A 16,182-nucleotide genomic window follows, 5' to 3' on the forward strand; every position below is an offset into this window, starting at 1 on the left:
TAAACTGCATCAAAAATTGATTTGAACTCCTATGTGGATAATTTTCGTGTTTGCATTCACTGGATTTTGTTTCTTCTCTACATTTTCAGTGTTAATTATTGGAGGGAACAATGTTATTTTAGTCAGGAAGATAGCAGTAAAAGCAGTGTGTTCAGATTTTGGTTTTTAACAGAATTGAAAACTAGAGTAAGATGAAAAGATTATTTCAGTTCTATACCATATTTGTTCTAGGTGTGATAAATTAATTTCTTTTCTGAAACAAAAAGGTGATGTTGACTTTTCACTCATTGAGAACTACATTTAGAAAGCTGTGCTTTGGTTTAGGACACCAAGTAATGGTATAAGCTTCTCTTTTTGAAAGTACAAGCAAGTTCAGAAAAAAAAATGGGTAGTAACATCTGAGTTGGATTTGAAGACAATGACTAATATAAAAATTTGCTAAATGTTTTTCTTCTGAACTTTTACCAAGAAAAAATTGCTTTTACCACCTGCAAGTTACTGGAAGAATTTTTGTTGTTATTTCTGTGATATTTAACACTTCCCTTTGCCTATCTAAACATGTCTTTTTTTTTTTTTCTTTTTAAATTGAAAGTTCCTTTAAAACCCCAGCTGTTAATGCTTTTAAAATACACTACTGTAATGTATTCTTTATAGAGGAAGACTTCTAAACTTGGAGTTTGGAAGTGTTGCCTATTGAAGCAATGAAAATCATGATTGGTAATTTAATATTTTCTTGGTTGTTGTGTGATTTTTGTGTGTGGGTATTTGTTTTTCTCTTCTTCTTGAAACACTGTCTTACCTGATAAAAATTGGGAAACAATTTATTCCCTTTCCATATCTTAATTTTTCCATGACAGTATACCCAGTTACTGATAAATTGTGTGACATCTAGCATTTTATAAGGTTTTGCTATTTATTTTTTAATCAGGGGAATAAATAATATATATTTCTTTCTTTTCCATTATCATTCTGCTGTTATTTATATCCATTGCTTTACTGTAGTTGCTTTGGCTTTCTGGTTTAGTTGCATGTATTTCAAGCCTGTTGGGATATACATTTTCAGAGGGTAGAATCATAGGCTCATAGAATGGTCTGGGTTGGAAGGGATGTTAAAGAAGATGTAGTTTCAACCCTCCTGCTGAGGGCAGGGGCACCTCTCACTAGACCTGGTTGCTCAGAGCTTCATCCAGCCTGACCTTGAAAACTTCCAGAGATGGGACATCCACAGCTCCTCTGAGCAATCTATGCCAGTGGTTTACCACTGTAGAGAACTGCACTCTAAAAAAACTCTGAAAGCAGAGGGTTTTTGAGGTTAGCAGGAAGACTGTGCTAATTTAGCTGAGTTACATTTTCATGCAGATTTGTTTTTTTTTTTTTTTTTTTTTTTGATTTTCTTTGCAGACATAGTGTGCCTGCGTGAGAGAATTAGCATCCCAGCAAAATGCTGGTCTTTAGCATTGCAGAAGTTGTAAAAAAAAAAAATTCAAGTGTCACTTGTGATCTTTTCAGTAGCATAGAAAGCTTGTTTTTTCCCCCCTCCTTTTTGTTTTCTGATGAACCAGTTGGACTGTGGACACAAAAGAGTCAACATTGGCAAAACCTACTCTAAAAAAATGTCACTGTAAAATCAAGAATTAATCTTTTTGTATTATAAATATGGAAATGTGTATCTTTATAGAAAAAAAAATCAATGTACCAAATAGTAGTTTAATATATAGTGAAAACTGTCTGGTGTTTTACTTTATATAGACCCTTTTATTGCCTGAGACCCATTTACTGCCTTAGGTAACAAGCTTAATAAAATTAATGTTAAATCTTTGACATGCTTGTTAAAATATTCCTGATTTGTAAACATTGTTAAGTATCTTTTTATTGCATTTTGAAGCAGAAATACGCATATTTCAGTATGTTGTAAAGGCCAGACCATGATATCTTGACTGTATATATAAAATTATTTTGTTTAATGTTTCCTCTTTCTGTTTTTTTATTTTTTAATTCTTTTTTTGTTGTGGTTTATTTTATTTTAGGTTGGTTGGAGTACTGCAAGAGATTATTACACGTTTCTTTGGTCACCTATGCCAGAAAATTATGTGGAAGGATCAACTGTTAACTGTGTGCTGACTTTTCAAGGTGAGGATAAGTCAGCATCTGTATTTTCCAGCCTACTCAGCTTTTAAATACTTATCTGTTCATTTGAGTGCTGAGCATTATATAACAGTTCTGGAGTTTAAAAAAGATAAATTGCAGGAGAATTTTCAACATTTCACTGTGGGAAGTTCAGTGTTATTTTAGATGTCAAGGAAAATTGTAAGGAAAAGTATGTAACTTAATATGTTTTTTACGTAGTAATGGCAGATATTCATGCCTGATAGAGAAGCTCTGCTGGAAACTATTAAAATACAGTAAGTTACTTTGTTTAATCATCAGCAGACTATTTAATCATGGCATCTCCTAGTGCATTGTGTCTTAACATAGTCTTTAGTCTTTGGACTTTAAACATTATCAATGTGAAGTGATTCTTGTCAAAGAATAAATAGTGTAGATATTGGTTCAGTGAAGTTTTAGAGTAGTCATAGTGTTGCATGGACTTTTTGCTGCAAGGGACTGATGGAAATGTCTGAAGCTTTTAAGAAAAAAATAAGGAACAAACCAGAAAATGTTACGCCACTGTACAAGTCTGTAGTATAACTACGTTTTCAACACTGTGTGCAGGTTGCATCCCTTTGCAGTCTCAAAACAGATCTAGTGAAGTGCAACAAAGGACATCAAAATTAAGAAATAGCTTCTCTGTAAGGTGTGGAGTTACAAAGATGAGATCCATGCTTGTTAAATAGAAAAAGGGACAATGGCTGTGGGTTATGATGTGGGAGGCTTGTGCTCTCTGGGAACAGCATTTTTACCATGAGGGAGTAGTGCAGCTTGTGAGCAGGTATCCTGGTTTGGTGGAAGGCAGGTATCCTGGTTTGGAAGGGTGAGAGTTCCATACACATGTTTAGATGCAGCTGCAGTAAACTCAGGTGCTGACAACAGTCTCTTGAGTGGGAAACCTAACAAAGTGACCTTCCAGACTTCCTTCTGCCAGGTTTTTCAGGCTGGGAAAGAGAAATAATGCGAAGTGACTGATGTCTCTAGAATCAGCTACCCATAGCATGAGTGGATTAACCATTCTATATATCCAAATAAATGGGAACCATTGACCAAGTGACAAGTTCAAAAGGGAGGTAGAGATTTTAGGAGATAGTCATCATGCAGAACTTATTGCCACAGGACACAACAAATGTCAAAAATCTACACATGTTCAAAATTTCATGTGAAAAGAGCACCTCCACTGAATGAATGGTTTTCTGTCTACAAACAGAATTTTTTGTACAATCTTACCTTCTTTTTTACTTCCCAGACTTGGCCTTAGTCTTTGTTTGTGTGTGTGTTTATTGCTTTAAACATACTAAAAAATTAATTAATTGAAGTCCTGAAATTATGACTGTATTAGTTTGTTATCTTATTAAAGCTGCAAATAGTGATAGCTTTGATGAGCTCTCTCTCTTACCAGGTCTTTTTTTATTCTGGTGCTTTCAATGATGATCATATCCACATGGTCTGATAACCTGATAACCATTTTATAACCTTGAAGCTGATTGAAAAGTATGTGTGCTCTGTAGAAACTGGAAGGAAATCTCTAGTTTATTTTACAGTTACAAAAGTTCACTGAATGAATGAAATTGGAGTGGACTGAAATGAAAAGTGATCTAGAAGAGTAGAACTCTTCATGCCATTATCAGTCCTTTGTACGTTAAAAATTTTACCACACATTAAGAGACCAAGAATCTCTCTCCCATCTGTTACATTCCATCCTGACAGATCTCCACTTTTATAGAGCTGCCAGATTGAATCTCCATTCAAGCAGTCTCCTGGTTGTGTTTGGCAAGATATTTTAATGCTGCTGAGATGAGATCAGTAGAGCTTACAGGAGCTTAATTATCTGAGCTAAATGGTAAATGTTGTGCAGCATGTTAAATGTGGGGTTTTTTTTAATGATCAAGGAAGTATGCTAGGAGAAAATAATCAGAAATCTGTTTCTCCAGTACATGTTAGAACAAGAAAAAGACTTTCAGTAGTTTTAAAATCAGGTTGTCTGAACCACTATTAAAATGTACTGAAGCAGCAATTCTTGTAGATTGTTCTGCATTTATTTCTGCCTAGTTTTATCTTACTTAAGCACCAAAAGAGGTAAACTGAACTACAGTGCTATATAGGAAAGTGTAGCCAGGTCTGAAAGCATGAATCCTGATGTTTTGAGATTCAGATACTATCCCTTGAGTGACTTAAAGTATAAGACTAATGGAAACATGAAATTCTTGATACAAGTGGTGTCTATACAGAAAGTGCAGCGTTTTACTATTTCTAGGAAAGGTAGCTAAGAGTACTGGGAAAAGACTTCCAGGAATCTGGAAAAGTTTGTGAAAAAGTTGGTGAGAAGTTGATGATGAAGTTAGAAAGGGAGAAAATTGAAATGTGGTGAAATAAGAACTGAAATGGGTGACATCACCTGCTGGACTGAACACTGGGTGAGGGTTTATTGTGTTAGTGTCATCCTCAGGCTGGCTGCAGTATTCAAAAGTAAGTATTCAAAAATAAGTATTCTGAATAAAATTGGCTGGTTTTCTTACCATTAAATTGGGTGAGGCGTGGGTCTTGAATATACTAATAAAGATAAAAATTTCAGTAGTTCTTGAAATGATTGTTTAACATTCATAAATCTGGGTCATGCAAGAGGCTTGTAGCTTTAGTGGGCAACAGTTCAGTTGGATAGTCAGACAGAAATTCTTCTCAAATAATTTGCTTGCACCTTGTACTATTACGTAGCTTCAAGAAAGAAGATTTTTTACTACCTTGTAAAGTCTAGAAGAGTTTTTCTCAAATTAAAAAAAAATAAGCTCTTTGTTAAACTCCAGGCTCTTCTCTTTCAGCTGGTGTCATCCATTCAGAGCATTTCTGTGTTTTGGCATTGAAAACTAGCAAAAAAAAAAAGTTTGTCCCACAAACCCCCCCATTCCCCCCCATAAGCAACAACAACAGTCTAAGTACAAATGGTACCCTGTGAAGTTGCAGGTGTCTTGTCATTGCATATTATTTTGTCTTTTTCTTTTGTATTTGGTTGTGTAGGTATTTCAAGGCCAAAAAGTCACTTACTTTCTGTTCTGTGACTGTACAGCAATCACACAATAATGTAGTCATGATGCAACTTCATGGCCTCTGATTGCTAATGATTCTGTTTCATAAACGTGTAAGCAGCAGCTATTACCTATTGTATGTGAGGTGATGTGTACATATAGCAGCTATTTCTAACACTGTTTAATCATTGTCTTAAATGCTAATAGAAATTGCTGGGGGATGGAGGTTACTAAATAGGATGACTTTTTCTTTCTCCTGTTTTGTTGATATGTTTATGCCTTACTAAGGAAATAAACATGAAATCTCTAAATCTAACATGATATGTTAATCTGTCTGCAGATGGAGACTTGTAAGCTTGTGTAGAATATTTCTTCAAATATGAATTTATTTTGATAGGCTATTATCTACCAAATGATGATGGAGAATTTTACCAGTTCTGTTACGTGACTTACAAAGGAGAAATCCGTGGAGCAAGCACACCTTTTCAGTTTCGTACTGCTTCTCCTGTTGAAGAATTGCTCACTATGGAAGATGAAGGAAACTCAGACATGTTAGTGGTGACCACAAAAGCTGGACTTCTTGAGGTTTGATACAAAAATTTTTAAAATGCCTTTTTTTTTTTTTTTTCTTACTATCTATATATATAAAAACACAAATACTGAAGAAAAAAACATGAGGAAAAGACCTACATGTGTCTGTGTCATGCATATATTTCTGTCTTGTTCTGTAGTGTTTGGTTGAAGTTCAGAACATTTGCAGGTTAAACAAACCAAGATTTAAACATGTATAGCACTAAGCATGGACAGGGAAACATAAGAATAGATATTGCCCTTCTCTTACATCTGTAGTCACCAGCTAACTGGAGGGGGGAAGATACCCTTTGTGTGAAATGGTGCTTCTTGTAAAGAAAAGGAGTTATGGAACCAGCATACTTTTATTTTTGCCCAAGTTAAGAGGGAGACTGAGCTGAATAATTGCAGGTGCCTAAGTATATTAGAGTAGCTCTTGTTTTATTTAAAGTAGTTTTCTATGTGTTGTGTACTTTTCTAGAGATGTGGTTGGTCTTCTGTGCTTATATCCAGAGTCAAGGTGTTTTAAACCCAAACAAACAAAAAAGAAACCCAAGCTAACTTTTGTTTGAGTTGCTTCTTGGAAAATTGCTTAGTGCAGTTCCCTTATCTTGCCATCAGACATTTTATCCTGTTGCCAGTTGCATCTAGGCACATACGTGCATGTATTTGATTTATGGTTTTCAAAATTTAGGGGTAAGAGATTTAGTACAGAGATACATCTGGGGTATTTTTGCTTTTCAGATATGTACTCATAGTGCTAAAATTAAAGGAGTTCTCAACTATTTTTTATAATCTTGGTTTATAGAACTGTAGAGTAGTTTGGGTTGGAAGAAACCATAGAAGGTCATCTACTCCAATGCCCTGCAGTGAGTAGGGACATCTTCAGCTAGATCAGGTTGCTCATGGCCCCATCCAGCTTGACCTTCAACTTTTCCAAGGATTTTACATCTACCACGTCTCTGGGCAACTCTTTCTAGTGTTTAACCACCCTCATCATAGAAGTTTATTCCTTATATCTAATATTAATCTATTCTTTTTTAGTTGAAAACCTTTACTCCTTTTTCTGTTACTACAGGCCCTACTAAATGGTCTGCTCATCTTCTTTATAAGCTCCCTTTAAGTACGGAAAAGGCACATTTCATATTCCAGGGCTTACTTTTAAGGTGTTGGGGAAGTGTGGGGTGCATGTGCATATTCATTTTTCTCAAGAAATTCCTCAAATACTGCTTCAGAGAGAATGTGTGTCTCTACAGGCAACTGTCATTTTTTCACCAAGCTGTCAGCATCAGAATTAGCTCTTCCACAGTTGCTGTCACTTGGGAACAGTAAAGGCACTTCATTTAGGGAAGGAAAACTTGAAGATAAATCAGGACACAGCAAAGTATGCTATCTAATGGTAATCTGGTATTATGCAGTAAAAGCAATTAAATTTCAGAAATTTGAGAATAAGGGGAAAACTGTAATAACCTAACCAGGGAACACATGATTTGTGCTTCTGCTCAGACACTGGAGTAATTGGTTATCCACTTGTTTGATTAGAATGAAGGGGAGAAAAATTACCAACCCCCCTTTTTTTTTTTTTTTTTTTTTTTTTTTTTTTTTTTTTTTTTTTTTTACAGTTTAAAATTGAAAAAATAATAAAAGAAAAAGAAGAGCTATTAAAGGTAACTTCTGTTCTGGAAAAGGAAACAACACAACTCAGAGATCAGGTTGAACAACTGGAAAAAGAACTTAACCATGAAAAGCAGAGATGTGAACAGCTGCAAACAGAGCTAAAGGTTAGTTGTTTATCTGATTAAAACTGACTCATAATGTCTGTATTACTGCTTTTTCAAGAACCAGTCAAATTGTGTGAAAAACAGCTATCAAAACCCTTCAGCAGTTAGATAGACATTTACACTAGAATAGGTCAGTTCCTATTAACCTCCTGCCACTATTCCTTTTGTGTCGTAAAATGGCTAAAATATATAAGGCTTTTGGTACCAGGCTTTGTAGGATAATCGATGGCAACTGTTATCATATGTTTGATATTTAACTGTGGAATTCATAGTGGAAAGTAGTTGATAATTTAAAGTTTGCTTGCATTAATTTAAAATGGAGGAAATACTTTCAAAAATAGCTTTCCATAGGGAATAGCTGTATAGAACACAGGCTATTGAAAATGGTAAAATTTTTTTGGTATGAAAAGGAAAGATCAACAGAGAATGCTTCTGCCAAGGTATGTAAAGAGTTAAAAGTAACTGACTTCTCTTAAAAGGTTCCACAATTCAAAGGAAAAAGAAGCATAAACCTAAAAATCTGTTTAAAGTGTTAATTAATAGTGAAAAATTTAAATGTAGTCTTAAACCAAAGCCAGCATAATTTGGAATTTTGTATGTGATAAGGAGGAAATCTAATGCTATAAGAGGGGCACCAGAAAGTTGGACCTAATCTCTTTTTAAGCTGCTGCTTTTTAAAAAACCCAAGTTTTAGGAGAAGATTAAAAACATCTGGGGGGGAGGTGGTGACATGGACAAATTTGAAGTAATGAAACCTATATAATTTAGCTGTGGACAGCAGTTAACAGACTGTTTCTGGGTACTAGTATGTACATGTCAACAGTCCTGTGTCATACACCTTTAATAGAAATTTGTTGAGAGAACTTGAAAATGTTAGTGCTTTGTAGCAGACTTTTGAACAGTGAATGAAATGGACTTGAGCATTGACTAAGGAAAAAAGAAAGGATAGGATGTTGTTTAAAAAAAGTTTTTTCTACTGAAGAATGATTTTGATTTAATATGTGTGGGAGAACTAGCTTAAAGCAATGAGAGAAGAATAGAAATTCACATTTCATGGATTTGCAGATTATAAGTTTGGTGAATAAATCTGAATGAGCTACATAGATACTTTTCATTGTCACTTGAGACTCTTTATTTTAAAAATATTTGAAAGCAAACTGTTAATTCTAACCCATGTTAGCTTTACAGTTCCATTTTAGAACAATTCGTGAAATGGGATTTTGACTGCTATTGAGCAAAGATACAGTTAGACTGTATAGGTACAAAAATCTCTCAATACTGTCTCACATTTTACAGTGAACTTCTCTAATTCAAAATAGTTTTGCCTATGAGATGCTGGAATTTAACAAATAGAATTTAATTTCAGGAATGTTTGGGTTTGTGGTTTTTTCCCATGTCTTTTTTTCTCTGCTATTGTTGTTCTGCTTTGGCCCTGTATTTTCATGAAGAGAGAATGGAGTGTAACAAACTTCTCACTTGTTATTTAGCTACAAATAGATGGCTGATGCGAAGCTGATTGAGCTCTTCACCTGGCTAAAATATGATGGAAGTTTTCTAACTTAGGCATTTATTTTTTTTTTGTCTCTAAGACTTTGATGCTGTCTTATTTTACATCTTCTATGTCCTGTTCTCTGTTTTTCACTCTTTTTAAAAAAGAAGCATATCTGCTGAGTTGAAAAAGTGTTCATATGTTTATGTATATAAGCAAAATATAAATTGGGTGTTATTCCTGAAAATTAGGTCAGCGTGTACTACATCTAGTAAATCAAGTGCAGTAAGTTTTTTTAATCATCATAAATTCTAATAAGCAATGCTTTATATGTGGCTCTCCAGTCTTGCAGATTACTTGCTCTCCTTTCTTCTCCATCCCAGTAGATGAAATACAGTGGATCACAGGATTATGTAATTTATGTTTGCTGGGAATACACACAATACATTAAGGCATTGATTTAAAGATCCCCGAGTAGCAGTCACGCAGCACACAGTTGAATTTCAGTACCTGGGTTTTATTTTTCTTGTGACTTGTTTAAAAAATAAAGCAAAACCAAACCCAAAAAATCCAAACAAAACAATCTCACAGAACACCCCCTCCCCAGCTGACCACTAACAGAGATCTTTACAAAACAGGTCCTGAACACAGCCCCCAGATAATCTAGTGCATGTGATGTGAATAGTGGTTATCGGCAGTAAACCTAAACAATGCATTGACTTGGATATTTTTCTATCGGACTACACGTGATAATCTTTGAAGTGATAAGTAATCGGAATGTATTTGTATTTTTTGTAACAGCAGAGTCTGCACAGGTGCTTAGTGTGAGGCAGGTTTTTTTGGCTTGGCTTATGGGTTTTTTTACCCATATATGGTTGTTTGAATCATGTATTAGGGGGACTTTTAATTTTCTTCTTCTAGTTCTTTTTTTGTTTATATGCATGTGAATTTTTAGTTATGCTCTACAAACTTTCATTTTTTACCTATTTATGCATTAAAAGTGATGAATTTAAAAAAAAATTTAAAAAAATATTTAACTTAGTTAAAGGTTTAACTATTTGGAATTCTACTTAAAAATCTTACAATCTACTTCCATATTAGTGTAATGAGCAACAATTAATAAAACAAAATAGCCCATATAAGAGATTATAATTTTTGTATATATGAGATGTCATTGCCTTTGTAGTTTAAGGCAGCTATAATTGATAGAAATTTATTTCTGTTATAAGTAAATCTAAGTTACATTAGACCTGTGGCAGTCTCTTAAGAGCATACTTTTTTTGGTTTGTCTTTGCAAATATTTCTGTTGGGAAGTGCATAATGTACTTCTGCTTGTGCAAAAAGCTCTCAAAAAACCTAGAGTAGTACAAAGTACTGTGTTTAAAAAGTTGTAATTGCATGTGCCGAGGAAGTAGATGTGTCTGTACAGACACAAGTATTTGATCCTAGTTGAGCGCAGAGCTCTTTATGTTGCCAATGTACTGGTGACTAATGTTTACTTATTATATTTGTATTGTGATAAGGGAGCCCTGGAGTTGTGAACCCTTGGATGTGTAATACTTTTCAGTCTGTTTAATTTCTAAAAACCTTACTCATTTTCTTCAGACAAAATGCTATTGGTATCTTAGCTTATGTGTTTTGTCTTTTGATCAAATCCATTATTAAACTGTATTTTTGTAATTGAATTGAACAGAATGTGGATGATGTGAATAGGAGCTGTAGTCCGTAAGTTATTTTACTGTGGTGCAGGACAACAAATAGAAGATGGGAAAGCTTCAAATTCCTAATATGAAAATGTTTCCGTAAAAAACAGTTCTCTTTAAATCCCCTCTTCATTCGTATTTATTCACATGCCTTTAGACTACTTTCTTCTTTTTGGTGTTGATTTTTATCAGTACCATTTTTTCAGAAATAGCTCAGAAATATTTTGGATCATTGAGAAATGCTTCAGTAGAAGCATTGCTTTCGTAAAACAGAGAGGATAGTTGTAGACACGACAATGCCACAGCTAATCCCAATTAGTGCTTCCCTCCTACTCCTGATTAAATGACTTCTCTTCATACCTAGTTGCTCTTACAGAATTTTGAGCAGTGCAGCTGGTGTCTTCTGCTTTTTACCAAGTTGGGTATTTTGTAAGTGGTTGAGGAAAATATTAGGAAGAGAGAAGCTAAAAGTAGATCAATCTTTTAAGAGCATGGTGCGCTAAACAATCTATTCAGGTGTAATACAATCAGTGTTCCATGAAGCTTGACTATTGGGCTCTATGCATGTTTTGGAACTTTTTGCTCTATGCAGGTAATGAAAAGATTCCCATTTTTTGAGTTATACAAATAGGAGAGCTCCTGTGTTTGTCGCACTTGAAATCAATGGCTACAGCACTCTACAGACTTTGGTTTGCTAAGGTGCCCTTGCTGTTCAGGAGATAAACAGTTTTGTGTTGCTTTCTTAAAAGGTAGCCATGTCATTTCCTACCAAAGGTAGGTGGAATAAATGCATTCAAGACATAAAGTCATAATGTGCTACTGGAGTTCTTGAAACATGTTATCTTCTTGTAATGTATTATTGCACTTTATGTGACTACTTGTCCCTAAAGGCTTTTGATTTTTTTTAGATTTGGTTAATTTTTTAGTGCTTTATCACATCAGTAAAAAAATATTTGTACTCAACACACGAATGACTCTGCAGACAATATTTTTTCTTCTTGTTGTTGCCACCATTGCAGAAAAAAAATGTTTGCAAGTCAAACAGCTTAGCATTAGTCAGTGTTTGCATTCACAGGGAACATGCTCTCTGGCCCCACTTTTTTAGTGTGTACTTACGGTTTATTGCCACTAAGTTGTGTTAGTAACCCCACCCTGCCAAAGCTTGAGGTATTGTAAGATGAGGGACAAATTCAGTCTTTATTTCTTTTAGGTTGATTTTTTTTTGCCTCTTATCCAAGGCCTGCTTAATGCAGTATGTAGTTGTACTGACAAAATCAGTTTAGAGAGGGTGTAAGTGGCCTTTCCTTGTCCTTCCCCCAGCATGAAAATTTCCCGTCCCTCTCTTTCAGCCTTTTGAAAAGGACTAGGCCATAGGCTTGCTATATTTTCATTTAGAGGAAAAACATAGTATTCCTTTGCAGCAGTTTTCATGTCAGTTAAACCATTCCTACTTATTTTTTTCCTCCAAGATGACATTAAAATAGTTCTTAGTGAGTGTGAAGATTTAACTTAGTCTGTTACTACTCTGTGTGGGAATTCAGAGTAAATGCGAAATTACTGGAAATGTTTCAGAAATGTCACATCTTTTTCTTACAACCTTCTGTTAGCATTTCAGAGTTAATCTGTTTTTACTAGGGTGATGTTCCCTGATAGCATACTTTTATTTAGGATATGCTATATATATATATATACCTTGCAGCTCTAGCAATATAACACTGTTAATGATGTAGCTATGCACTATGATTGTTTTACTTATGAAGATGGCACCTTGTACATGGTTACCAGAACTGTTTCAGGTTGCTCTTAATATTTCAACTTTCCTTTGGTTTACTTTTGTAAACTGGTACATACTCAGTGTGTTGAATGACACAATTATGCTGCTTTTAGCTGAATATATTTTGCTTTTTTAAAAATTGAAGGAAACAAACTTTAAAGAAAAGGAACAAAAGCTTAGTATGTTTTTATTTAGAAAACAATAATACTAATATTTTGAATCTTTATCTTAGAAATTAGGAATATAAAATATATAGCTTTGTACATAATTAGAGTGCTTTTTGATCTTTGTGTTCCCAGTTTAGTGTATGCTTAAACTGTGTGTAAGGTCTGTGGTAGCAGTGCACTTGCCTACTGTTCTAAGATTCAGTGCTGTGCTGAAGAAGAGCCACATGTAGTAGTCATTGTGTGTCTTTCATTGGTCGTTCCTTTGATACTCTGCAACCATTCAATTTTGTGAACGCTGGTTTTGTGCTTTTGTAGAGAGCGCAGCTTCCAAAAGCTGCTTTTGCAGTCGTTGGTCTCCCTCTAGTGGGAAGAGGGCACTTCTGAACTGATATCTTTAATGTGACCGTGGTGACAAGTCAAGACCTCTGGCAGTGGTTTCTATGTTTAGCTTGAGTCAGAAGCAACAGATTTTGAAGACTGCCTTTGAAGATGTCACCCTTTGATCTTGTGAACATTTGAATAATGTTTCTGTTATGATGCTGGCATAAATTGAGGCAGAAGTGAATTTACTGACTTCATAAACTTGTTCTTTCATGCTTTTTTGTAAATTTAGTTTACCATTTAACATTTTAAAAGTGGGCTTATTCCACTATCTGATGGGGAATTTTGATAAGGTGTCCATGTAAATTCACATTCTACTGGCACAGTAGTTTTATTTATTGGAGAATTTTATTCAGATATCAGGGATTCATTTAAGCTGTTTTTTGATGCTATTTTATAAGGAGAGATTCTCTGCTTAGATAGTGAAAAAACCCTTTTGTGCAGTGTGATATGTCAGCAGTACGAGTAAGCAGTACAAGTGCCCAGTTCAGTTGTATGCACAGAAGTAAGTGAATGAATTGTTTTTTCGGTGTCTCTGTAGACCAGGCTCTGTTCATACTGTTCATGTGTGCTGCATGTGTGAAAAATCTGATGGTCAGGAAGATGCATTTTTTTAGGGGAAACCCCCCCCCAAAAAAATTAGGTGACAACAAACTGTCCAAAAGGCAATAACCCAAACAGCAACCAAAAAGCTGCCCCCCAGCCCAAAAAGAAAACTTCCTCCCAGTTTAATTTAATTTTAGACAAACACTCTGATTTCGCTCAGGTCGGTACCAGCAATTACAGCACCCTTGGGTATGTAAACATCATATGAAGAGAACACCCTGTTTCATGTTCTGTGTATGAATATTTCTTAAACTGGGCAACTGAAAATTATTTCACTGGAGAGCTAAATAGCAACTTGAGATAGTTTACAATTCAAATTATGTATTCGTGAAGATGCAAAATTGATTGCAAAATCAATAACTTATAGTGAAATTATGGCATGTTTTAAGAAATTAACATTCTGACATGTAAGTACATGCTACAAAATCATAGTGTGTGTAAATGCTTCAGCTGCCTCCTGCAAAAACTTGCATGTTTGTAATCTTCATGTCAGTAATTGAGTGAGTGATGTAACTTAGATGAGCTCTTACAATTAGCCTTAGTTTTGTAGTTTTGATCACTTTTAGGGATGCTAGTTTAAAATACTACCACTGTGACATCTTAGATTTTTGAAATTGACTGCAGTGTTTTTTAGAGCAGTATTTCTATTACAAGTCATAGTCACAAGGATAAAAGCTTAACATCATTGAGTTTATTTGGAATTGGTTTGCTGTTTCACTTTACTGAATGCTTAATTTTTTTTTTTAGAAGAAAAATTGTGACTTGAGGTTTCCTTTCAGAACTTTCATGTCATGTGTTATGGGCAGATTCAGATTTTGCACTGGCTGAAATGGTGCTGTATTGTGTTCATCATTTTTACTCAGAGGTTCTTTAAACAGAGTGTGATGTCAGACAGGTGTTTCACATGATTCTGTTGGAGCTGCTGTGATGTCAGTGGGATAAAGAAAAGGCTCCTGCAGATAATTGATCTAAGCCCCCTAAATTCTCTGTAGGATATCAAGTATAATGGTTCTTCTGACATTAAATTATATCCAGATAAATCATTCCAGCTGAAAGGTGGTGCTGCGGGTTTTTTTGTTTGTTTGTGTGCTTTTTTGTTTGTTTTTTTTTTAATTTTTGTTTTTAAATAGATTGATTTGTATTTTGTGATTTGACCTCTTCAGTGTGAGCTGCATAGCTCATTTTTAACTTTTCACTCTTCTTCCTTACAGTGTATGCATTCTCTATAAAGTAAAAAGAAGGCTGCAGATAGTAGCAGTTAATCAAAGGTGAATGCTTTAGGTGTGGGATGACTGAAAAGGTTGGTAGGGAGTTCTGCATGTTATGGAAAAGGAAGTTGAAGGAGATGGCGGTGCTGAATTTGTAACTGGATTAAAAATAACCTTAGAATTGTTGGGTGTTTTTAAACCAGTTCATTAAAATTATTCATGCTCTTGCTCTGTTTTTTTCATTCTTCTGTTAAGTAGGTGGAAGAAAATGTATAATATTGGTAAAAGTACCAGGTAAGATAGATTAATTAAGGTAATGATTACAGAAAGCAATTATCTTTTTTGTAAGAGGGGTTGTACATTTAGTTGATGTGTTTATTATATTCTTCACCTTCAGACTCCTTCTAAACACAGTTAACTTTACCTGTAAAGTAGTCCAAGAGCACTCATTTTAAATATCTTTTTAAATTTTACGGGCTCTGAAACCACTGTAACCAATGTATGGGACTAGGGATTGTTGCATCTAAATTGAATTACTAAGAATTCTGTAAAATAACAAGTCGTCTCTAGAAATCAGTGCTTTTTTTTTTTTTCTTTAAAAACTGTAGGCTTTACTTGTATCTAAACAAGTTTATTGGGTGAGAATCTGTTAAGTATGGAACTTTCACATTTTAGTACCATGTCCCTTTAGAATAACTAGCAAAGCAGCATCAATTGTAATGCTGTTTGTGGAGAGAATTTTTTTAAGGCTATTAATTCCTTTTAATACATGTTACCTTTGGAAGCCTGTTTGAACTGTTTGTACAGTTTGTATATATAATGTATCAGATTAAATTCTTTTGAAGCCACTTGGGTTGCAACAGTTAGTTATACCAAAATGGTGTTTAGAGAAAACACAGATATGCATTGAAATAGACTTTTACTACACTAGGCTTTCAAAACAGGGGCAAGTAATTAGTCTTCACTGCACTAGGGGAGAACAAGCAGTTATAGTGTGTTGTTGCTCCTGGTTATATAGCAAGTTTTACTTGGAATACTGACTTTAATTAAAATATCCTGCTCTCGTTACACCAAGTACATATATTTTTGGTTGCAAGAAACTGATAGCTCTTCAAAAATAAAAACCTTGTGAAGGTTGTGGGTTAACTTCTCCAATGTTGTTTCTTACAAAAAAGGCGGCTCATGATGCCTTGAAATTCTTTTTGATATTAAGACATAGGAAAGCCATTTAGAGTTTAAATAGTTGTAATATATTAGTCCTTTTCTTTTCTATAGCACATATAACAAGAATAAAAATCTGCATGCTGGTTTAGTGTGTGGCATGTGAGTGAG

The 16,182-nt window shown here is 34.6% G+C and overlaps 1 protein-coding gene across 5 annotated transcripts in view; it reads left to right on the plus strand.

Moving 5' to 3' along the window:
• The window catches only part of TAX1BP1 (Tax1 binding protein 1), a 54,554-nt gene that overhangs the window by 13,865 nt on the left and 24,507 nt on the right, over nucleotides 1-16,182 (plus strand). For all 5 annotated transcript variants that reach the window (XM_062508522.1, XM_062508499.1, XM_062508513.1 and 2 more), the window contains 3 exons: nucleotides 2,028-2,130; nucleotides 5,569-5,756; nucleotides 7,364-7,522. In XM_062508522.1, coding sequence (XP_062364506.1) covers nucleotides 2,028-2,130; nucleotides 5,569-5,756; nucleotides 7,364-7,522 — 450 coding nt within the window. The remainder of the gene's footprint in view (nucleotides 1-2,027; nucleotides 2,131-5,568; nucleotides 5,757-7,363; nucleotides 7,523-16,182) is intronic.

This window comes from Cinclus cinclus, chromosome 1 (assembly GCF_963662255.1).
Source record: "Cinclus cinclus chromosome 1, bCinCin1.1, whole genome shotgun sequence".
NCBI lineage: Eukaryota > Metazoa > Chordata > Aves > Passeriformes > Cinclidae > Cinclus > Cinclus cinclus.